This window comes from Lacerta agilis, chromosome 3 (assembly GCF_009819535.1).
Source record: "Lacerta agilis isolate rLacAgi1 chromosome 3, rLacAgi1.pri, whole genome shotgun sequence".
Classification (NCBI taxonomy): domain Eukaryota; kingdom Metazoa; phylum Chordata; class Lepidosauria; order Squamata; family Lacertidae; genus Lacerta; species Lacerta agilis.
The window spans coordinates 63287507-63313080 of record NC_046314.1 but is presented as its reverse complement, the minus strand read 5'-3'; the positions used below and the strand labels follow the sequence as shown (position 1 = coordinate 63313080).

The following is a 25574-nucleotide window of genomic DNA, read 5'->3' as shown; positions in this document are numbered from 1 at the left end:
TGTGAAAGAGTAAAAGAGAGAGAGAGGAGAGGAGAGGAGAGGAGAGGAGAGGAGAGGAGAGGAGAGGAGAGGGATGATGATAATAATAATGATTTATTAAATTTATATACAGCCCTTCATCACAAGATCTCAGAGAAAGAGAGAGAAGGAAGGAAGGAACTGAGGAAGGAAGGGGACTGAGTCACACACACACACACACACATATTTAATAATATTCTACTCTTTAGAAAAGCCCCTACAATGCTTTCACATTTCCTTAGGCATAAATCTCTTGGCTGATTGATATTTATAAAGGGAAACCCAGGGATTCATATATTTGAACTTGGGAGAGAGATGCTAACACACACACACTGTGCTGCTGCTCCCCCATTAGGTAGCATAACTGGGCAGATACAAAGCAGATACCTAACCAAACATTCATAGAATCCTAGAGTTGGAAGAGACCACAAGGGCCATCCAGTCCAACCCCCTGCCAAGCAGGAAACACCACCAAAGCATTCCTGACAGATGGCTGTCAAGCCTCCGGTTAAATACCTCCAAAGAAGGAGACTCCACCACACTCCTTGGCAGCAAATTCCACTGTCAAACAGCTCTTACTGTCAGGAAGTTCTTCCTAATGTTTAGGTGGAATCTCTTTCTTGTAGTTTGAATCCATTGCTCCGTGTCCGCTTCTCTGGACCAGCAGAAAACAACCTTTCTCCCTCCTCTGTATGACATCCTTTTATATATTTGAACATGGCTATCATATCACCCCTTAACCTTCTCTTCTCCAGGCTAAACATACCCAGCTCCCTAAGCCGTTCCTCATAAGGCATCGTTTCCAGGCCTTTGACCATTTTGGTTGCCCTCCTCTGGACACGTTCCAGCTTGTCAGTATCCTTCTTGAACTGTGGTGCCCAGAACTGGACACAGTATTCCAGGTGAGGTCTGACCAGAGCGGAATACAGTGGTACTATTACTTCCCTTGATCTATTGATGCAGCGCAGAATTGCATTGGCTTTTTTAGCTGCTGTATCACACTGTTGACTCATGTCAAGTTTATGGTCTACCAAGACTCCTAGATCCTTTTCACATGTACTGCTCTCAAGCCAGGTGTCACCCATCCTGTATTTCTGCCTTTCATTTTTTTTGCCCAAGTGTAGTACTTTACATTTCTCCCTGTTAAAATTCATCTTGTTTGCTTTGGCAAGGGGAAAATGTGGTAGGGAGAACAACAAAATGCATAAACGAGCCAAGGCAAGGATATTGTATCTGTGTCAAGCTTCATAGAGTCAGGATAATGTGAATCGTATCAGTTGTGCTCAACATGGATACAAAGAAGAGCTTTGCTTCCATTTTTAGAAGGCATTGGACTATTGTAAATGTAAATGCTGCTGGGAGGAAAAAAGCTTCAAAGATTCACTAGAAGGCTTTTCCATCTCTGCTACAAAATCATCTCAAGCCGTCTTCCCTTGCAGCAATTACTTTCATTCTGCCTGCCCTCAGCATGAGCTACTGCTATATGATGTTTCACATGAAAAAGCTGTGTGCTGGTAACAGCAGGATTCCAATGAACTGGTAGCAATAGATGGAATCATAATTGTTAACCTTCCAACACTGAATCCCTTCAACTTGATACAGGGGGATTCATAAAGGCTCGAGCTGGGTAAATGCTGGATGGCCAAGGTGCGTTGGAAAAGCCCTGAGCACTCTTCCTTCCTGGCTCCTCAATGACAAACTCAACATATTATGAATACATTTAGCCCTGGCATATTTCATTTTAAAATATACATAGCTAGAAGGGGACGTAGCAAGCTGAAGTGGGATCGTGGGGGGAAGGAAGCATTAAGCTTTTGCCCCCCCACCCCACCCCACCCCCAGTTTGGAACTGCCTCTACACTTGGCATTCAAAATGGGAAAGAAAGGCCCCATGGGTGCCACCTGCTTTCTGCTTAGCACAGCTGGGGCCAGGTAAGGATTGACTGACAGCACAAAAGCATCAGCAACAGTGTAAATTTGTTTTGGTCACCGTCACACTTCTTTACACGAGGCAAGATGCAGTTACGTAATGCACTGGCAAGCTCTTGGAGTAGATATATTGCAAGTCAAGTACTGTATTTATGCCTAGCTGTTGTAGTCTGCAATGTTTGCCAGAGTGTTTTAGATAGCAAGTGTTACCAGATGTTAAATGTGTCAATGTATTCAAGAATAACTGCAATGTGCTCTTTCAGGATTCAGTCACCCCCACTATCCTCTGCACCGATACACTGAAGTGAAAATGGACCGATACTGCAGAGTTGGTTAAGCCAAGCAGGTATGTGCCTTATGGGAGCCCCATGCAAGAACATGACTGAAGCATAACAAATATGCACAGAGCTTGCACCTACTTTAAGAATTTTATTATTGAGAGTTCCCGGCGTGCACAGCGGGAGGATGGCGGACTTTAACATCTTTGCTATCTATCACGAGTTAATTTGGCGGCTGCGATGGGAGTAAGCAGCCTCCCACCTCCCCGGGACGACGGGGAGGGCTGCCTTTGCCCGCGGTACTCCTTAACCCGCTTTGGGTCCTTCGGGACCGGTGGGGGAGTCTGGGCACATAGGGCTCGTTTTCAGATGCAGCTCCTGGAGCCGGCCCCGTTCGTGCACGCTCCCTTTAATTGGATATATAAATTTGTTTAAAGATTTTGGGCATGTCTCGGACAAAGGAGTGGGAAGAATGTTGCTAACTGCAGCCCTGAGTGATTAAGAATGAAGATTGGAAGAAGATGCGGACTTTACATTGGTATGTGAAGGAGGGAAAAGAAGGGGGGGTAAGCTCTGGAATCTCCGTTTGTTTTGCCTCAATATCTACTTAACACGGGCGAAACCTCCCCCTAGAAAATCCACTTTCACAGGCAAATGGCAAGTGGACTTTAAAGACAGAATGGAAATTAGAATGGAAATTACAAAAATAAACTGTGTGGAGGTGAAACTTGATCTGGACTTGACTCAACAGAAATGGAGGATCCTCGGCTGGCTGTGACGCAGCTAGAATTAACTGCCGAGTGCTGATGATAGCCTGTGGAGCTGTACACCACTTCAAAGGGAGAAGCCGGATTTGATGGACGATTGATAGTGGAATTTACGAGGGTCTGGCCCTCCCGGAAAGGAGGGGGGACGGCTCACAGGGGAAGAAATTGGTGTGTCGCAGTTTGATTTACAAGTTTGATTTATGAGAGACTTTCAAGATGGCGTCAGCCGAAATGCGATATTGGGAGAGGATGGCTTTTTCCACACAGAGACATTATTTACTATAAGAGTGTCTGCTTGCTGGCATTTATCAGAGGCTGTGAAAATATTGACTTTATGAAGCAACTGGAAAAGATCATAAGAAAGCGCTCCGGAGTCCGAGACATGGGGAATTCACAAGTTAAAAATTTGGCATAATTGGAATTGTTATAATTGGAATTGTATAATTAATTTGGCATTGTAATTTGTTTGGTAATTGGAAATATATGTTGGAAAATCAATAAATATGTTTAAAAAAAAAAAAAAAAAAAAAAAAAAAATAATTTTATTATTGAGTATTTTGAGAATTTTATTATTGAGTATTTTGGAGAGGAAACCTTGCAGATGTTACAGTAATATCTTTGGAAATAACTCTAAACAATACTCGGAATTCATCTGACCCCATCCATACCAAGATGCATCTTGGCATGCTGGAGAATGCATTTATTGGATCTGTGAAAATTTAAAGATATTGAATATTTTTCCTATAGCCATCTGGAAATGTTGTGATCTGTTAGAAGCCTCAAACGCTAGAACTCAAATTGGTTGTGAGAACATTAAACAAAACAAAACAAAACAAAACAAAACAGATAACCTGAATACACACACACACACACACACACACACACACGGCACATTAAAAAAAACATTGTTTGGAGAAATCTTTAAAATGTTTTTCCCCCAAAAAAATAATAATAAAGGGTTCTCCCTAAGCCAATTTATGCACAAATCCTCTAGAGGTGTAGGACAAATTATGAATACTCTCATCCATCACCACGCAGGTGTGCACACACAGCCCTGACTTTGCTTCCATCCCACTCTGCCCCAGCAAGCTGTAGTGATGCTGGGATCATTAAGGCAGCTCCACTCCACCTCATAGCCACTACTGATGATCGGCAGCCTGAGCTTATTAGAGGAAGGGAGTAATAAAATAAAAAAAACAATGGCTATTTAATAAATAAATAGTGCTGGCAAACAACTTACAAAACTGACCACTTTGGGGTCAGAAAAGACTGGGCTTAGTTTAATACTTGAACCGCTTGTTTGAAAGCACTGCCTTATGCTTCTTAACTTTGTACCCAGGCACTACAAATAGTTTGCCATTGTTTTCATTTTTAACTTTCAATTCTTTTGTATTTTATTGTGATTTTATTGCAAATAATTAATATTAATTTTCAATCTATATTGTAAGTCACACTTACAATATTGTGAGTCACACTTACAATATTGTAAGTCACACTTACAATATCCCTGCATTTGCAGGCAGTTGGACCAGCTGACCTTCAGGGTACCTTCCATCTCTACAAATTGTATGATTCTATGTAGCTGAAAAGTGGGACATAAATAGTTTAAATACATACAAACATACCTGGGAACGGGCGAAAGCGGTTGCAGCTTTAAGCAGCGAAGATTCCAGGTCTTATACTGTTGAGTCTGTATCCACTGCTCACTGATCTTTACAAAGTTCTTTTTTGAAATTGAAAGGAGGAAGAAAGGTTGTAATATACAGTTTGAAACCTATATTCTGTTTCCTGCACTTTTCAAGTCCCATTCCTGTTTTCATAAACTTTGGGGTATGAAGGAGGGGGATTTCATTGTGGGAAATGCCTAATTAGGGATTGTGTTCCAAGGGTTCCCTGTGTCCCACACTGTAAACTCCACCTGCCTTCTAGGTTCTAAAATTAATTTTGCGATTGTGCATGCACACTTTGCCACTGTTCTCTGTTTGCAAATTTTCCCTTATAGATTGCTAATGCATACTAGCACAAGTGCACATTGATTAAATCACAGTACGAAAAGAACTCCTGCTCATGAGCTTGTGGGACTGTCTTATTTTCTCTCTCTTGTATTTCAAGGGCCAAAAAGGTAGTACATAGTCTTACGAACCTGCATGCACATTGCCATTGCCAGCTGACCTACATCCTCACTCAGAGGGGAGTCACTGCTCCTAACTGACTGTTCACCAGAAGCATTTTGTCCTGCAAAATATTTTTTTTGAAACTGTCACATAAATTAATCGGGAAAGACAATTAGAACTATGCAGGGAGAAGATGACTTGACACCATTAGCAAAATTGTCAAAAACAGTGAGGATTTTAATCCCTTCAGTATTTTCAGTTGGAAAGATCCTGAAAGTAGGAAGATGGCAAATATAAAGCAATATTAATTGTGCCTACCTGCCAGGTTTTGGTCTCTACAGATGTGCACACAACAAAAGGAGAAATCACCAGCATATGAAGCTACTTCAAGCAGCCTTCACACAGTAGCTTCACACAATACATGCCTCACCCCTTTCTGATAATATTTTTAGGAAGTTTGACAGAGAATTTACATAGCGCATCCCTAAAATTAACACTGGCTAAGGAAAGAAGGTCCATAACCAAACATTGCTATGGAAAGTTTCATAAAATGTTCGGAAGCCCTTACAATAAGTTGAGAAAAACATGAAAAAACAACAACTCATAGTATTTTCCAACACATTTTTCATTGTCAATATTCCCCTATACAACACCAGGTGTTGTACAACATTCTAGCGCAAATGTATTACATTTATGATTTATTCTCATTTCATTAAAATCACATTCAGGCATCAGCTGATGCTGCAATCTTCAAAAGATTTTTTAAAAAAGACACTGACTTTGTGATAACTTGCTGTCTGAGAAGATGAGCTTCTCCATTATCCAGTGACTACAGTGAATATGAAGTTAGTACAGCACAGTATCAGTGAACCTGAATACCAAAACCAATAATTAACCTTAAGGAAATTCAAAGATGAGTACCGTAATTCTCTTTGCAAGCCCAAGATGGACAGAGAGGAAAAATACATGTCTGGCTTGCTTCAGCAGCCAGCAGGAATGGCCGCTTGGTACCCAGTAGCAAAGAATAAGCACCAGGACAACCATTTTGTCGAGCACAAATAATGCTGACCTGAAACTGTCCATTAATTTCCTCCTAAACATTCATAATTCCATATTTTTACCATCATTTCCAATATCATTTAGTCAAGTCATTCTATCTATCTATCTACTGCTTAATGTTTCAAAAATCTCTCAGCAGTGTGAGTCCAGTTCTTTTATGCCACTATGAAATTAGTTAATACAACAGAGAGGGTTAACAACTTTGCATAGAAGGGAAAAAAATTAAGGGAACAATTCACTGTTCACTTTCAGGTGTATGTGGTGAATGAGTTACCAGTGTAAGGAGGTTACTGTGGTTTTACCACATCACAGCTATATAATTTCTATAGCAATTACCTTTCATGCATATATAACAAAGTATAAAATAACATCAAATAAAAAAGCAGGAGTCAACAAAAAGAAATGACAAAATTGTTCAATGGTAACTTTTTACTCCGAGCATCATTTTCACTGTTATGGTCTAACAGACTATAAGCAGGGCATTCTTATAGAATGAAATAACACCAAGCAACTTTTAAAAATATAAAATAAGAAAGAATTTAATATACATATAAAAAGTAAAAGGAAAGGAAAGGAAACATGCAGATTCTTTGGTGCTATGGTTCCTGTCATGTAAAAGCAATCGGTGCATCAATAACTATATTACAATTAAAGTATGTACATTCTTTCTATCAGAGGTATGTGTTTAATACAGATGCACACATTTAATACATATACTTCCCCCCACGAAACAATAAATATATATTTAAAAACAATAAATAAGCAGAGTGCTTCTGCTCTTCTTTCCAGGCTATTCCAGGAGACAGCCTGTTACAAAAACATATGCCCCAAGGCACACAGACATTGTGCAGGCAGTAAACAAAACATATTTCTTTTATTAAAATCTTGTGACTCCTCTTTTTTTACCCCTGTATGTTCTGACACTGAAATATGTAGGTAAACATTCATGTGTGTTATTGGTAGGCTCAATCTGCACTGGCACAGTATAGACAGCATTTGTGAGTTGATCCTGACAATTTAAGTTTTCTGTACCAACTGAAAGCTGATAGGGATAAGGTGGAAGATGGGATAAATATATGTGTGGACACAAATATGTTAGCTATTCAACACTGCACAGCTTGAAAGGAACTCACCCCATAAAATGTCACGTGAACAATCCACACTGGTCATCTCAGGTTTCATCCAAGTAGCTGGAATCTCTTTAGGTTTGGCACTACCCACTACCACCATATCAGCATCATGAAGCTAGGAGATAGGCATGGAGAGAAAAGTCGCACAAATAAAACATTAGCTAACAATACTAGACTGTTTGACACCTAACGTGCTGTGTGGATACTAAGTGAGGGGAGAGACTTTGTCAGGCAAGGACTCCTTCCACCTGCCTTGCCCCACCCTCTAATCTCTGCTTCTCAATTTGTATTGTATTATTTTATGTACTGTGGCTTGCCATTGTTTTATTGATTATAGTTTAGAAATTATTGTAACTGTTGAGTGGATTTCTGTTTAACTTTTATATGTTGTTGTTGTTGTTGTTATTATTTTATACTATTCTAATGATCGTTGAATGCTACTTTTTTGATGTAGGTTGCTTATTTTAAAGTTTTGTTTTATTATCACATTTTTGTATTGCATTAGATTGTTATAAGATGTTTTTTTGTTTCTTCAGCTTGTAAACCACCTTGAGTATTGTGAGATAGAAAGTCGGTATACAAATTAAAAATTATGATGGTGATGATGATGAACCCACTGTGATCAGGGTGGGAATTTCTGGTGAATCCTCCTCTTCCTGGCCCTACAGCCTCCCAAAATCCACTCCACAGGGAACAAATGTTCTGCCCAAGAATAAATTATTCACCTCTTCTACCTGGGAAGATTTTTAGTGTACCAATGCAATGGCTCCAACAGTTCCCCACATTGCAGATGTTCTGAGGCAAGGTATGTCCTTCATCAAAATTAATGCAAGCAATGTGCCACTTGTAGACGAAGAATTGTTTGGCAGATGCTTGAGTGGATGTGAAACGGTCTCAATGGGACTCAGATTGTGTCATTGTTTTAGGGACATTGTTTCCCCGTGTGATTTAAATGGAGTGAATGTGTTCAAAATTAAAATAATTAGAAAGGTATATCCAATACACTTAAATGTAAAACTAAATTGAGGGTGGAAAGACCAATTCAATAATCAAGTTCATCTCCTTGCAAATGCACCATATGGTTTCCAAACAGACAGTGAACTCAATACAAAACAGATGCTACACATAATTGCAGCCAAATACTATCGAAGATGCAGGGAAGTGCTCACATACTTCCCAAGGCTAACTAGTTATGTTGTAAAACGAGGTTTGAGAAACTATTTTTGAAATCAAACGGCAAAGAATGAATATATGTCATACAAAACAATCACTTAGGCGAAGATCTCCAAAGACTCACTCTCAAAAGCGTAACCCATTCTAGCTGGCATTTGCTTCCTCCAATCTGGGGGAGATTAACACCGATAAATACTTTAAAACTTTAGCTTTTAGCAGCACACAAGCTAATTTCAATGAGATTTTTTTATTGATGTAATCTTAGAAGAACCACCCATTCCCCAGATAAAAAACTAAACGCTAAAATAACATTAATACAAGCACTTTTAAACCAAAATATAATGATAATGATGCAACATAACTGGAAATGTCACACAATTGGAAATCCTGTTTATGAAGAGAGCGGCATAAATATTACTTTTCCCTACAGTTGGAATCAATATCTACAAAATTACATCAGAACACCCCACTATCAAATTAAAAATGTATAGTTAAGATATTAATGGGTTGTATGGGGTGTTAGTAGAAGAAGAAGAGTTTGGATTTGATATCCCGCTTTATCACTACCCGAAGGAGTCTCAAAGCGGCTAACATTCTCCTTTCCCTTCCTCCCCCACAACAAACACTCTGTGAGGTGAGTGGGGCTGAGAGACTCCAAAGAAGTGTGACTAGCCCAAGGTCACCCAGCAGCTGCATGTGGAGGAGCGGAGACGCAAGGCCGGTTCACCAGATTACGAGTCTACCGCTCTTAACCACTACACCACACTGGCTAGGGGAGGGGTAGTACCTCTGGCAGGCGATATGTGCTCCTTCTGGGGTAGTTTGCTCACTTTTGGCTCCCACCCTGCACTCACCTGTGGCTCCTAGAAGCTGTCAGCATGTGACAATGGCCACACCCTGGGAAAGGCTTCAACTAGCCAGCTACACCCAGCAAGGGTAGCTGATGGGCCTCCAACTCTTGGTGAGTTAGGGATTTCCCCTGCCTGTAAAGACAGGCTCTGGAGGATTGAGCAGACATGACCAATAGTTAGTCCAATGGTCAAGAAGGTGGTTTCTGCATGTGCTGTAGAGGGAAGTGAGGGACAGAAGCGGCACATCAACCTGGAAAGGTAGCCCCTCTAGGAGAAGGAAAACTCTGATCCTAAACCTCCGCCACCTTGCAGGATATCTTCGGGAGAAGAAAAGGCTGAGGAGCAAACCCTACCCAAATCCAGAGTGGAGTCCCTTCTTAATCTAACACACATTTATGATGAATTGAATGGTGTCTTGTATGCCTCCTTCAAGTAACTCCTGCAGCCCAGCTGGTGCCAAAAATATTGCTCTGCTTTCCTTTTTGGACCACATGAACGAAGCCGAGGGGGGGGGTCATGTTGTCTGTGTGGCCCAGGACCTCCATACACACTGCCCAGGCTTGTGCCTGGGCAGGTCACTTTGGTGCTTCTACAGCAATGGTTTGCCTTCACCCTGAAAGGTGCACTCCATTGTCTCTGGCGACACATGGATGCCCACAACAATGGGTGCAATAAGGGCATGTGTTAGCTAAGAATGATGTAGACCTATAGGTGGAATATAATTTCAATTTAATTTTCTCTCCACAAGGAATACATTATGTTTGTTTGTCAAATAGCCATTAATAGCATTTCCCCTGCTAGTAAAAGGGTAAGAGCACATGATTCAATGCCATGGAAAATTATTGTTATTACAAGGCAGTATCTAACAGTGACTTTGTGTTCTGCTTTTGCAAAAGCAAAGCAGAGTCTACTCTACAGGATCTCAGTCTTCAGGATCTCATAGTTTTCATAAATGTACAGTGGTGCCCCGCTAGACGAAAATAATTCGTTCTACGAGTGTCTTCGTAGAGCAAATTTTTCGTCTAGCGAAGCGGCAATGGAGCGCGGAGGTTTTCGCGCCAAAAAAAAATTTTTTCCCCGTCTTGCGAGGCAGCCCCATAGACTTTTTCGTCTTGCGGGGCAGCCTTCTGCTAGATGAATGCCTTCGTCTAGCGAGTTTTTCGTCTAGCGAGGCATTCGTCTAGTGGGGCACCACTGTATAAAGTTATTTTTCTACCAACAGGATTATTGAAAATCAGTTTGCTTTAGGAACACAGTTCATCATCCCCTCCCTCCCAACGTCAGCTGAATGAATCATTGATTTTTGATTCAGGAAGCACAAATTTAAATATTCCCTGGTGTTATGTGATTGAAGTATCTGAGAAGCAAATATTTTCCGAACAGTGCAGTGTCTGCAAGTTTTTTACATAAATTTTAAGAGAGATAATAGGCAAGCACATCTTACCTAAAACATTTGCTATTAAATGTTTCCCTTCTTAATCTACACATGTTTATGATGAATTGGCATTTAATAAACAGTTGCTCTTTGTATTTAGCCATCTCTGACCATGTAAGAATTCCGGGGGGGGGGGCTGACCTGAACACTCCTTCTGTGTTTAAAGACCATGCGAGCCTTAAGGCAGCTGTGCCAAGACAAATGGTCATAACTAAAATCAAGTTGACCTGTAAGTTAAAGAAATATGACTTGGATGTCCAGTCCACCAAAATCAAAGGAAATGAAGAGAAATAAAATAAAATGATAGATGGCTACAAAATAATTTCAAGGCCAAATTACACATTGCACATGAGATCTGTGATAGAATCTTTCATTGTTTCCCTTCTTCTTGAAGGCAGTCACAAGGGCCTCCAAATTTGATCATAGCAATGGGAGAGTTTAAGCTTTTCTCCTGCACTGTTTCCCTGACCTAAGTACTCCCCCCAATGAAAGCTGCTTTTCCTTGTGGTGGGGGGGATACCATGGTAATACAATCTTGTTGAAGGTGGATAATTGCCAAGTAAACTTTTTCAAATATGTATTTTCACATTGCATTTTTTGCTGATGCTCTATCTTTGGAGGCCAGCAGAGATTTAACATTTGCTCATCCCTGCAAGAGCACACAGTCCATTTTTCCAGCACTTCAGCTTTCCAGCTCAAATTTGGCACTAGTCATGGTTAATGCTCACTATATTAGCTGTTAAGCAAGACTGAGAAGCAAACTGGTTTCAAAACCCAACATTTGAGAGGAATGGTGCTAGTAATCTGACAGTGTACTCTTGAATGATTATTAAAGGATTGAGAACAATGTGTGTGTACTGGAGCTTGTGAAGCTCGCTTGTGAAGCACGCAGATTACTCTTCTGGTAAACCCTCATGCATTGTTATTCTAAAGAGCACTAAACTCACACAGGTTATAGAACAATGTGGGAGAACAATTCACAATGTGTGACCAATGTAGCTAATATTTTTTAAAAAACCTGTTTTATAGATTACACTACACCAGTGTGGTGTAGTGGTTAAGAGTGGTATACTCGTAATATGGGGAACCGGGTTTGTGTCTCCGCTCCTCCACATGCAGCTGCTGGGTGACGTTGGGCTAGTCACACTTCTCTGAAGTCTCTCAGCCCCACTCACCTCACAGAGTGTTTGTTGTGGGGGAGGAAGGGAAAGGAGAATGTTAGCCGCTTTGAGACTCCTCCGGGTAGTGAAAAGCGGGATATCAAATCCAAACTCTTCTTCTCTTCTTCTATAGATTTATAGCACTACTTCTTAATAGGATAGGATTATAATTCTCATTTCCCTTCAATATATGTAAACCATTCTAATGGTTTACAGTGGTACCTTGGTTCTCAAACTTAATCCATTTGGGAATCCGTTCGACTCCTGAAACCCTCCGAAAACCATGGTGCGGCTTCTGGTTGGCTGCAGGAGCTTCCTGCACTCAAGTGGAAGCCACATCGGACGTTCAGCTCCCGAAAAACGTTTGCAAACTGGAACACTTACTTCTGGGTTTGCGGCATTCGGGAGCCGATTTGTCCAGGAGCCAAGCTGTTTGAATACCAAGACACCACTGTACTTGGATTTCACGCGATCCAAATGTTTGGGTCTTCTGTAGGTTTTACTATACAGTCATACCTCCGTTTATGTAACCCTCTGGTTACGTAAACTTTAGGATGTGTGCACGGCAAACCTGGAAGTATTTTACTGGGTTTTGCTGTGCATGCATGCGCAGAAGCAGTCCTCAGGTTGCAGAAACCTCGGGATCAGACCAGACCTCTAGAACGGATCCTGTCCACAACCAGACGTACCATTGTATTTAAAAAGAATGGCTCTGTTCCTGAAAGCAAGTAATCTATCTTTAAGAACTAGGGAGATATTATTTGCTTGACAATGCAACTCCGGCTTATGAAATCAATTCTGACCAGTTTTTAAGTATCTGAGTGCACTGAGAAGATTCAAAAGTGTTCCATTCTGTAGGGGAAACAGTGTGTGTGTGTGTGTGTGTGTGTGTGACACACAGAGAGAGAGATTATATTATATAAACACATACATACACAAGCAGTGCGCTTCCCAAGTAGATTTTCAGGCAACAACTGGATGAAATTGCTAAATTAATTGGCAAGTCACAGACTTTCTGCTACCTGATTCTTGAATTTTGTCTTCCCATCAAAATTAAGTTGTAGGATTTTTCAGAAAATTTACTATGATTATGAGAAAGCATTTGGACAGAAATAGTTTTCATAATAAAAATAGTAAGATAAAGGAGAATGGGAGTGATTGCAATTTATTCCCTGGATGGACTGTTTGAATTAATGAGGATTCTTCTATATCAGTTGCACAACCTATTGGTTTTTTTTTTTTTAATGCAGTTGCACAAAAAATGGACAGAAAATTCAAAAACGAAATATCAATAAAACTGCATTGTGTAAGGGAAAACAAGACAAAGTCAAAATCTCTAAAATCAGAGAGGCTGTTTTACCATTGTGGATGAAGTTTATGCTTTTTCAAACTTCTGTCCATCACTTAAAGCATGTAAAATGTTGCTGTAACATCAACAGCTGTAAAAACAGTGCCTTGCCAAAGGAGAAATGTGTTAGCATCACAGCTGCTTTGCTTGGGGAAAACAAACTTTGCATTTTGAGTACTGAATCCAAAAGATGAACTCCCATGTAAAACTTTTTTACTTGGCTTGACTTGGCTGCCACCTTCTGGGAATGTCTATGAAACATTGGGAAACTTGAGCATAGAATATAAAGATGACGAGCAAGCTGTCAAGTTATAATTAATTCAACATGAACACACTGAAATACCAGCAAAATAACACGAAGCAACAAACAACAGCAATCAGTCAAATTAAATATAGTGCAAGCGCTGAGTGCGATAGAGCGCTTCTGTGCATGTGCGAAGTGCGCAGAATGCTTCTGGGTGTGCGGCGAAACCTGGAAGTATACACTTCTGGGTTTGCCACGTTCACAAGCTGAAAAGACGCAACATGAACCTAACGCAACAAGAAGTATGACTGTATATAAAAAAATAAATGAACCTGGGATCTTGCTAAGTAGTAAACGTGAGAAAAAGGATGAAGCATTTGGTATATTTACCATGGTCTGAAGCTGCTTCATTTTCCACATGCAACTCATAGTCATGACCCCTTTTCTTTGAAGAAGGCACTGCAAAGAGACTTCTAAAGGTCCTTGAACTCCCAAAAGTAACACCTTTTTTCCATCTAGGGTAGTACATGCTGGATAGGAGAAGATAACAGTTGCTCCAATTAGCTACACTGCTAGCAAATGGTACTGGGGAAACAAGTGAACTACAGACATTAATACAGAAGCTTGCCCGCTTCCTCCTACCCTGCAACAATCTCTCATATGGAAAATGTTACAATTTGAAAACCCTGAATAGGACAGCATATGCTCCAGAAACTTTTCTGATGACCAAGACCATCATGTAAGCAGGACAGAAAGATATTTTATCAACTCTGACAGATTAATGGGCAGAAGAAAGTTTCATGTATTCATAAAAGGAATGACAGTCTTGGCTCGAGTAGCAGAGACATTGATGACATCTTGCTGAATTAAATAAGCTTGCATATGTTGCTAATCTATCCAGTTTTAATTAGATCCAGAACCACACAGATTCAAATGCATCTGACATTCCCCTGCTGACAAAGCCATTTTCCTTCCCGGGAAACGAAGTTGTGGGCTGGTCGCAAGCTCGCCCCATGCGCGGAGGGCATAGCTAGTCCCTGCGTCATAGGGAGTCCCTGGCCATGTCACTCTTAGGCCGACCAATCCGGTCGACCGGGGGTGTGGCTGGCTCCATTTAAGCAGCCCGCGGCCTCGCCCCTTTTTCCTGGTTCCCTCTCGCACAGTTCTTCAGCATAAATTGACATCTGAGGTCATTCCATCAACTCTTTCCTTTAACATTCCATAATCCCAGTGACAAAACATAATACTTTCCTTCACATTTGCAACTGCGGGGTGGGGGGGATGGGCTTTAGGAAATCTAGTTCCTCTTTCTGCCTTCTATCATAAGCATATGCATTATGAGTTATTAACATACCATATTCAGAAAGTAAAAAATAAATAAATTTTAAAATGTGAGTAAATGCCCACTGTGGTGTTACCACAACAGCAAATGTCACTTCAGTAACTGCAACCCATAGAAATCTCAGTCACCTCAGTAGCTGACCACTATAAATCTTTTGCTGCAACTTGTCCTACTTCTGCGATTTCACCAGGTGTTGCTCACACACTTGTGAGGATATTTTCACAATCACAAGGCCCCCAAAACCTGCTTTAAAATACCACAACTGAAGTAGATATTATTAAGAACCTGAATTCTATGACTAATTACACATTTCATGGTTTTTCTTTATGATGGCCTTGCATGATACAATCACTGTTTTTCGAGGGAGAAACCATTATCTGACCTGGCCGGATTAGTCACTGCATGTGAATATAATAAGCATTGTTGCCAAATATAATAAATAACAAACAATTACTTGTACCTAGTTTTTCCAGAAGCTTGACCACAGCACTAGCAGTGGGGGGAATCACACATCCATGCATGTCTCCATGCACCAACCTTGCCAAGTTAAAATCTGTTACTCTGCAATTAAAAATATAGGGGGGGGGGAGAGTATGTGAGAGACAGCATGTGCAGCATGTGTATGTAAAAATATAGAAATAAATGCTCATTTATTAGCACACACAACCTATATTGGGGTGGTGTAAGCTAGACTACATGCTCATGAAAAACTATAGCTTTGTTAACCCATTTTCTCTCTGCAGCATTGTAGCTGCATCCACTGAATGTGCATAAATGCTTCCACTATATTTTGGAATTGCCATTACCAATTTGGTTTGAAACAGAACATTACTTCCAGAGAAACTTTGTCCCCTTGCCTCTCAATAGTTAATAAAATTCTCACTTCCTCATCTGTTACAAATTAAATATCTGCTTATACTCAGGTCAGTTCTCCTGTAAATGAAATGAATAATAGCTTTGAATAATAGCTCAGGCAATTAGACTCCATGAAGGGTAAAAACAAGAAAGTAGTTCACAATTTGTCAGGCCAAACTGGAAAATACTTAAATTAAATCCTTTATGTATCAAACCAAATTAATGGATGCCGTATATATTTTGCTGTCAAATTATTTTCAAAATTAGGAACTGGGAATTATGCCTTGGCTAGGATGAGGATTAAATTAAAACCCACTTTCTTTTGTTTTAAGAGAACAGTCAGCTGCGTTGATGCTTGAAGGCATGCATTTACAGCTGTTGCAAACTAGGTGGGTGGGTGGCACCTCAGAGAGGGCTGGGTGTGGCCTAGGAAACATGTAGGTTTGGTTCGTACATTAAGAAAAATATACTCATTGACTGCATTCATATGTCACAGTAACCCAGTGATAAACAGTCCACCATGAATTCAGAGATTATGCCCACTTTGCTCCCCCTTGCTAATGAGCAGGCATAGCAAACCATAATCCTTGGCTTAGCACCGGGGCGAACGAAGGCGTCGTGGCACCCGGGGCGGCAAACCGCTATGCACGGCGCATGTGTGGCATCGCTATATATGGCGCACATGCGCCGTACATAGCGGTTTGCCGGTACCGCCGCTCCAGTGCCCTACGGACAGTGTCGGGATACTCTGCTTGTGGCTGCAGCTGCGAACGAAGGGACGGAGGGATCCAACCACCGTCTGAACGGTGCTCGAGCAGCACCAGTGGCAAACTGCTACCGGTATGTACAGCGCATGTGCGGTGTCGCTACATACAGCACGTGTGTGATGCCGCACATGCACTGTACATAGCGGTTTGCTGCCATCGCCGGGATCCTCTACTCACAGCTGCAGCCATGAACGGAGGATCCACCACATGCGGCTGTGGCGGCGCGATGGCTGCTCGCACCGCCACGAGCCCCCCCCGGGTGCCTTCTTATCAACCCCCCCCCGACATGGCACCCGGGGAGCACCGCCCCCCGTTGCAATGCCACTGCTTAGCACTACATTTGGACTGAGCCATCATGGTTTATTTCACAAACCATAATGGTCAAGCCAAGAACTAACTTCGGCTTCAGAACATAGTTTGGTGCAAAACAAATCACAATCTCCAGTTTGGATGTAATACTAAGCCAAAGATCGTGATTTGTTGCTCCCACTTGCTAGAACAGGAGCAATCTCTGCATTCACAGCAAACTATTAACCATGACATACACTGACATGCAAATATGCACTTTAATCCACGCATTCAGTCATTTGTCATTTTGATACAGATTATTACAAATGTATTAAAAACGAAATGAAGTAAGCAAAGTTAGTAAATATTTGTGACTGCAGGGGGAATGGGGAACCCTCCCTTTCACTGGTGGCAGCAACATCTGGATCCAAGCCCATATGAATCCACATTTTCTGGAGACTGAATAGCATTTAACTTGCCCATTCACATCTTTCTCTGGTTTCACAGCATTCAGTATTTTGCTTGTGTATGACTCTTTACTGAGGCGAAGGAGAAGACCGTGAATTTTAGGATTCTCATTGAGCTTTACAATTTCATCTATAACCTAGAAAATAATAGGTTAAGAAATCAGGATTTAAATATGATCAGCTTGAAGGACATTATCAAATATTAGAATTTTAATATATAATGAAAATTGGATCATTGATAAATGGAATCAGACATGATGTTTCGCTTGCAGAAACTGAAAGAATATAGCAAAAGTACACTCACTATTATGACCATGTGTTGCTGTAAAAGTCCAGCTTTGAGCACTTCTCTGGTTATCATTCAGAGCAATGAAATGTATACTAACTGCTTCATCACACAGTACAGTTGTGAGTCAGTACTGTATTAGTCTAAAGATACCACAATAGGCTGAAGATGGCAAGGCAGAACATCATGGCAAGGAAGAATGCTGAATGTATAATGCTTCCAAAATATGGGCAAACAATTTTAACAGAGCTGGATTATTTCTACCACATAGGCGAATGTCTTCTATTTCTTCTGTGGAATATTCTGCACTTAAGAACAATACATGGAGAAGACGCTTGCCCCATGGTCAGTGGGAACAGTGTGCCTCATGAAAGCAGCTCTAGGAATAGCTCTAGGAAGGGGAAATAGGTTTCTAACACTAACGTCAAGATAAGGTTGTAGGATTGGCAGGGGTGGCAACCTCCCCTCCACCCACTCTGCCTCCTCTCCTTCCACCTTCTTTGTAGCTCCTGCAACCACCACTAGCTGCTTCTGCTTCTCTCCCTCATACCCCCACCAGCACAATCTCTCTCCTTTCTCAGGGCATGAGACACTGTGGCAAGATAGCCCCAAAGAACTTTGTAGAAGTTTTACATTCCTCTCCATTGTTAGAAGATCTGTTGATATCGTAAGTTATGACAGCTACTTAGGTAGGAATAAATAACTGCAGATTGAAAGCTCATCCTTACAGTATTAATATTCTATTGGTAATGGTCTTACAATGCAATATAACACACTGTAACTAAACATAGCAGATTTCTTATTGAAATAACGGCTGGGTGAGAAACCTGCAATCAAACAGCAGGCAGCCCTCAACAGTACACAGCTCAAGTTTGCAGAGATAATGTAAATCTGTAGGCAAATGCAATACATAATATATTATTAACAGGGGCGAGCTAAGGACTGAAGACTATCAATCTCAACTTTGAATTCCTTTGTTATTTTTAGAAAGAGTCATGCTATACTTAACTACTTCAACGGGACTAAAGATGCAATCCATGGGGCTCCAACTCATGCCTACTCAGAAGTACGTTCTACTGAATACAATGGGTCTTGATCCTAGGTAACTGGGGTTACCTCTGAGTAAACATTCCTTAGGAATAAGAGTGTGCTCATGTCCTGTTTCTAGGCTTCCCAAATGCTGGGCTGTTCTTATGGGTATTCAGTTGCAAAACTAAGCGTACTTACTCACAAGGATGTAGTCCTCTGCACACTTACACTGAAGTAAACCCTACTGAACTTGTGGACTCATTTCTCAGGTGCATGACTCAGGCAGGACACTTCGATGATATTTGCAAGTATATGTGCTTTGGATCATACTATTAGGCAGTTTACAGGTATGTACCGTAGACAGTGTTGGGAGGGGAAACACACATATAAATATTTTTTGCTCGTATTTCGAAAAGCACCTCTGGAAGGAGGTGGGCAGAAGAAGTTTGCGGCCCCTCCTTCTCCTAGCAGCCCCCCCAGGAAGCAGATGAGTAACTATATAACCTTTAAAAGACACCTGAAGGCAGACCTGCATAGGGAAGCTTTTTAAGGTTTAATGTTTTGGTATTTTTTGGTATATGTTGGAAGCCACCCAAAGTGGCTCGGCCAACCCAGTCAGATAGGTGGGGTACATATAAATTGTTGTTGTTGTTGGGTGGGGTACATATAAACTGTTGTTGTTGCTGCTGCTGCTGCTGCTGCTGTTAAGCCTCCTGAATGGGATGGGCTATGATGCAGAGGGAATAAGAGGAAAATGAAAGATCCTCTCATGGAAGGTGCTCTACATAAATTTTCAGCAAGCCTTCCCACACCACAGCCCAGCCCAGCTCATCCAGGAGGACCCCCAAACTTCAGGTAAAGCCTTTGGAAGCTTCTGGGGGAAAGGAGCAGTAGGAAAGCCAACAACACTTTTCTATGAGCTTTTTTCTGAATTCAATCAATTAGCCATTCAGCACTACTGCATCGGCAGAAGCCCTACCGGTAAATTCATGAATTATTACCTCATGTTCAGTATAGTTGCGAGGGAGACAAATATGAACAACATTCAGGCCAATCTGCGAAGAAAAATGGGAAAAAATATTTGCTATAAAGCCCAATAATTTCTCTGTTTAATTTGGAAGAAACAATTATTTCCATACTCTCACCTCTTCAGCAATGTTTTTGATAATTTCTTGCCCCAGATCATCATCGCCAACCTTGAAGGGATTAAAGAAAAGAAAAAAGAGAACTGTAACAAGTTAGGAACGGTGTCGATGAAAACGAGGCTGTAAACGATTTGTAACTAAAGAAAAAATTGCAATCAATACTTGACCAGAAATTTGCAACTGGGTAAAAAATATGATTTACTGAACTGAATGGAAACGGTGAGTTTCTTAATATTACCAGGAGTATGTTGCACAATCAAGCACCTTTGAGCAAATTCTTGGCACTGAGTAGCTTTTCTTTGCAAGCTCTATTCCCAGTTGTTAAAAAAAACCTATCCCTGATGCTTGCACATTCTTGTGGTTATATAGAAGTGAAGCAATCCCTGACAAGATACAAATGGAAACATACTAGCTTGGCTTCCCAGAGCACTCCCCAGAAAACTAGAGTACTGGGAAGCAGTACAGAAGATTATAGTGTTTGGTATGTTTTCAGGATGCCAGTAGCCTTACTGCAAGAAGTCACATCGGTGGGTTGCTTTGTACAGAAGAGTTATTTAGTTATCAAATCCAGCTTTGAGTAAGAAATCAATGTTTTAATTTGGACTACTCTTGCATCCTCAGCCCAATTTATCTCATATCAGGTTGTTGGAAAAATAAAAATGAGATAGGCCACATATTCTGCTGTGAGCTCCTTTGAGGAAGGGCAAAGTATGAATATTTGAGAGTAGTAAAGGTAATATCTCCCGAAGGTTAGATATTGAACAATCCTCTTACTTGGGAGCAGGTGAGTTGATACCCAGCATAGCCCCAGAAGAAGACATCCACTTGTACCAATTTCCCTGCTCAAGCTTCAGCTCAGCATGCTGGAGAGCATCCCTGTCCTCAGAACTCACACCACCCTTAACAAATTACAGTTCCCAAGATCAGGGAAGCCATGATAACTGAAGTAGTGTAAGAGTGCTTTCATAGAATTGCAGAGTTAGAAGGGACTCTGAGGATCATCTAGTCTAACTCCCTGCAATGCAGGAATATGCAGCTGGCCCATATGGGGATCAAACCCACGACCTTGGCATTATCAGCACCACTCTCTAACCAACTGAGCTAAAGTATGGTGTGGATGTGACCAAGATTTTCAGAAGCTGTAGCAGGAAGATCATACAATAAGTTTTTTATTTAGGGGAACTAACATTAAAGATTGAGAAATCGAAAAAGTTAAGTCCAGCAGAAATATGGTTTCAACAGCTTCTACTACTGGCCATGTTCGGGATGATGGGGCTTGTGGTTTAGCAACATCTGGAGGCCAAAGGTTCCTCACATTATCAAATATACCCAATAATGCATTTAGCTAGTTTAAAGTAGCTCTGTAGTTAAGATGTTATGGTTTGCAAGATAAATTGCCATTCACAGATCTAGATCTGTTTTCATAAAGTACTGATTTGTTGGTTCAATTCTGAAATCATCATCTATAGGGTTTTACCTGTACAACAGCGAGTGCAGGCTTAAATGAAGGATGCTGTCTCTGCAGTAAATTCAGGGCTTTCCTTGAACTCTGAATGATTTCACTTTTAAAAATAAAAATATGATCTGTATTAGTATATAATATAACTTTATTTCCATGATCTCACCAGCTAGCACATGATTACCTTTGTGGATTACCCACAAAGACAATTGCTCATTTTCAGCATATCGTGAACCAATATGCAATATCTAACAACTTCAAAATACCAAAAATATCATCCAATCCTACAGCAACAATTAAGATATAAAGGCTACAATCCTAAGCACGCTTACCCCCATGTAAGTCCCACTGAAGATACACCAGATTTACACAGAAAGTCTTTGTTTTCTGAGTGTTATTCACATTGTAAGTACCAGTTACAGGTAGGTAGCCGTGTTGGTCTGCCATAGTCAAAACAAAATAAAATAAAAATTTCCTTCCAGTAGCACCTTAGAGACCAACTAAGTTTGTTCTTGGTATGAGTTTTCGTGTGCATGCACACTTCTTCAGATACTTCTTCAGGTATCTGAAGAAGTGTGCATGCACACGAAAGCTCATACCAAGAACAAACCTAGTTGGTCTCTATGGTGCTACTGGAAGGAATTTTTTATTTTATTTTGTTTTGACATTGTAAGTAAACATTTATTTAAAACATTTTTACCTGTTTAGCCAAAAAGGCCCCCAGGGCAGCTTACAAAGACAAGCAGTATGACCACTACAGTCTTATCTCTGGTTATGAACTTAATTCGTTCCGGAGGTCTGTTCTTAACCCAAAACTGTTCATAACCTGAGGTGCGCTTTTGCTAATGGGGCTGGCGCACTGCCGGCATGCAACTTCTGCTCACATCCCAGGGCAATGTTTGCTACCAGGACCATCTACCTCTGGGTTAGCGGAGCTCGTTACCTGAAGCGTTCGTAAGGAGGATGGTACGTAACCCAAGGTTCCACTGTAGTTTTGGCCTGTAATTAGTTCTATACCAAGGTTCACTAGTATACAATATATATCTGTATATGTGGTCTTCAATGACTGATTTCCCGGTACAAAATACCCCCGAGCTATGTTATTTATGAATGAGACACACATGTGTAAAAGTGCCCCTTCATAGGAACACAGAAAGCTGCCTTATACCCAATCAAACCACTGGTCCAACTTGCTCAATACAGTCTATACTGACCGGCAGCAGCTCTCTTGGATTTTAAGCAGGGTTTTCTCCCAGCCATAGCTGGGGATGCTGGAGAGTGAATATGGGACCTTCTGCATGCAAAGCAGATGCTCTACCATTGACCCATGGCCATGCTCCTAATACACATATACACATAATACCGTTACATATTTCCCCAATCTCAGAGCGGTGTGACAGTCCAAGAGCTCCAGGGGCTCCCCCATGGTCTGTGTTTCTTTTGGCAATGACGCACACCAGAGACCGTGGTGTTTTTATGATATATTACTTATTTACACACATATTGGGACACAGGTGGCGCTGTGGTCTAAACCACTGAACCTAGGGCTTGCTGATCAGAAGGTCGGCAGTTCAAATCGCCGCGATGGGATGAGCTCCCATTGCTTGGTCCGTCAAAGTGCAAGTAGATAAATAGGTACCGCTCCGGCGGGAAGGTAAACGGTGTTTCCATGCGTTGCTCTGGTTTCGCCAGAAGCGGCTTAGTCATGCTGGACACATGACCCAGAAAAACTGTCTGCAGACAAACTCCGGCTCCCTCGGCCAGTAGTTGTTCACGACTGGACTTAACTGTCAGGGATCCTTTTACCTTTACTTTTGGGATGCAGGTGGTGCTGTGGTCTAAAACAGAGCCTAGGGCTTGCCAGTCAGAAGGTCAGCAGTTCGAATTCCCGCAACGGGGTGAGCTCCCGTTGCTCGGTCCCAGCTCCTGCCCACCCAGCAGTTTGAAAGCATGTCAAAGTGCAAGTAGATAAATAGGTACCGCTCCGGTGGGAAGGTAAATGGCATTTCCGTTTGCTGCTCTGGTTCACCAGAAGCAGCTTAGTCATGCTGGCCACATGACCCAGAAGCTGCCTGCGGACAAACGCCGGCTCCCTTGGCCAGTAAACCAAGATGAGCGCCGCAACCCGAGAGTCGTCCGTGACTGGACTTAACAGTCAGGGGTCCCTTTCCCTTTACACACATATACAACTTGAACCTAGGATGGAGGGGTTTAAAGCATTAAACTTCAAATCAGCTCCATTTCTCCCATTGCTCCAGCCTCCGATTCAAACTTTGTGTTCTGACCCTGCTTGCCACATTTAACAGTCTGACATATTTTCCCCTCCCGCTTACATCATCCCAAACTGAAATCCTTAAACTCCCTCCTAAAAATTCTGGCATTCTCTTCTGCTAACTCCCCGGACAGGGCTCCACCCATTTGCGGCTGGCACATAGTCTTCGCTTTGCTGATGGCTTATCTCTCTGTCTGTGTACTCTGTTAACAACTCATACTTAGCAGCCATTATCAGGTTGGCCTGTATTTTGACACTGCTAAGTTCAGCCAAGCATTGATTAAACTTCAACATTTACCAAATCCAGGAATTACGGGTGTCTTGCACCCACAAACTCTGACACCCACAAATTCATAACAATACATTATAGATGAAGGGTGGCCTGATGCACAAAAAGGCCAGCTTTAGTATTCGTGTGGATGTAGGAGTTTGTACACCTGCTGAAACTGCATAATCTACACAACTGTTAAAAGTGTAAGAGCCCTTTCCCCTTCTGCATCTGGCAACCCTACATCTATTAACATAAAGCCAGAGGTCATGCTTTGTGAAACCAAGGTGTCAAATTGATGCTGCCTTGGGAGACCTTGATCCCAAGGAGCTAGTATCTCGAGAGGGGGTTATTTCCGCACATATACCAGAAGCGTGTTCCTGTGCAAACCTGTATTTGTCTACTCAAAAGTCCCACTGCATTCAGTGAAACTTACTCCCTAGTTAAGTCACCACAGGACTGCAGCCTTAGCATAGCAAACTGAGAAGATTCTGCCCTGCAGAGCTATTCCAGAGTGCACACTCAAGAGAGGCACTATTCCTTTAACACCACCAGTCTTAATTTGATTACATGGAAGCAAATTTCAATGAGCCGAGTTTGGCTGACTTCTAAGTAAACATGCTTACATTTATACTGTACAAGTTCCACAAAAGGCTGAATTTCAAGGACTGCCAACTTTTCAGTGCCCCTAATATACATTTAGCAAAAGCTTTTTCTGCCACAGAGAACAAATTATGGAGATAAACTTCCAAGCGATTAACTGCTACCTGTTAAAGGAGCCTTAAAGTAAAAGTTTTTTTTTACAATAACAAAAAAAACGGCCACCCTGGACGATGGCAGCGCTGCATACAGCGATGGCAGAAAGCCGAAGTAGGTTGGATAGCCTTGTCTATGTGGCAACTCTGAAAACGGCAACTGCCCTCACAGGATCCAGTAACTTGATTTTATTATTGTGTTTTTCACTGGGTTGTAAATCATCTTTGGGATTTATTATATTTCAATTTATATGTAGATTTCTTTATTTTATATCTATCTGTTGGCATCCGTCTTTCTCGAGAGACGATGGAAGAGAGAGAGAGAATCTATTTATGTGTGTGTGAACCTAAATGAACTCCGATTTGAGTTAGTAGCTCTGGAAGCCGGGAGAGTGAAAGCAGGCGCTCACGGGGCCAATAGGAAGCCGTGCTTCCCTCTTCTTCGCAGCGGATTGGCTCCCGGAGACGCCACTCCCCCCTTCTCCTCCGCAATGCATCTGCGTTATTGCATCAGATACAACAGCCAGCCCGGAGGCGGAGCCCTCCTCCCCACGTGGAGGCAAGGGGCCGAGTGCCGGCTACGAACTAGAAGCGCTGCCGGCGGCGGGACCAGGCACTTTCCTCCTCCTTGCCTTCCCACCCCCACTTTCTGCAAAAGGGGGAACCGTCCGCTTACCTGGCCGCCGAGCCCCGTAGCCCTTCGCTGCCGGACCCTCGCTGCTTCTCCAGGCGGCCCCACGTGCCGCAGATGCCCCGGGGGAGCAGGAGCGCGTCTGGGCAGCCGCTTCCAGGGCGCAGCAGAGGCAGAGCCCCGCAACCGACCCACTTCCCGCCGTGCTTGGCTGCAGCCGGTGTCGCCGGTCTCCACGCCAGACGGCGGAGGACAGAGAGCCTCATCGCTGCGAGAGGAAGGACGCGAGGGAAGCTGCTGCTGCTGCGGCTGCCGGGGCTCCCTGGCGGGGAGGAGGAGTTGTCGGCTTCTGGGGAGGGACGTGGCGCGGGGAGGGGCGCCCGACGGGCAAAGCGTGGCCGGCTCCAAGAAATGCCTGCGAAAGGCGGGGCCCAGCGGAGCCTCGGCGCCTCGCTTGCCCCTCCGGGCATCGACTCGTCCGCTAAGCTCCCCTCCTCAGGTGGT

The 25574-nt window shown here is 42.2% G+C and overlaps 1 protein-coding gene across 1 annotated transcript in view; it reads right to left on the bottom strand.

Moving 5' to 3' along the window:
* The window catches only part of MTHFD1L (methylenetetrahydrofolate dehydrogenase (NADP+ dependent) 1 like), a 106171-nt gene extending 80820 nt beyond the window's left edge, over nucleotides 1-25351 (bottom strand). Inside the window, exons 1-10 of the mRNA XM_033143991.1 lie at nucleotides 25116-25351; nucleotides 21163-21247; nucleotides 19686-19736; nucleotides 19542-19595; nucleotides 17238-17362; nucleotides 15309-15409; nucleotides 13897-14036; nucleotides 7299-7410; nucleotides 5136-5227; nucleotides 4618-4715 (exon numbers count right to left, since the gene is read on the bottom strand). Of these exons, the coding sequence (XP_032999882.1) occupies nucleotides 4618-4715; nucleotides 5136-5227; nucleotides 7299-7410; nucleotides 13897-14036; nucleotides 15309-15409; nucleotides 17238-17362; nucleotides 19542-19595; nucleotides 19686-19736; nucleotides 21163-21247; nucleotides 25116-25336 (1079 nt within the window). The 5' untranslated portion in view covers nucleotides 25337-25351. The remainder of the gene's footprint in view (nucleotides 1-4617; nucleotides 4716-5135; nucleotides 5228-7298; nucleotides 7411-13896; nucleotides 14037-15308; nucleotides 15410-17237; nucleotides 17363-19541; nucleotides 19596-19685; nucleotides 19737-21162; nucleotides 21248-25115) is intronic.
* Between the last annotated feature and the right edge of the window lie 223 nt (nucleotides 25352-25574).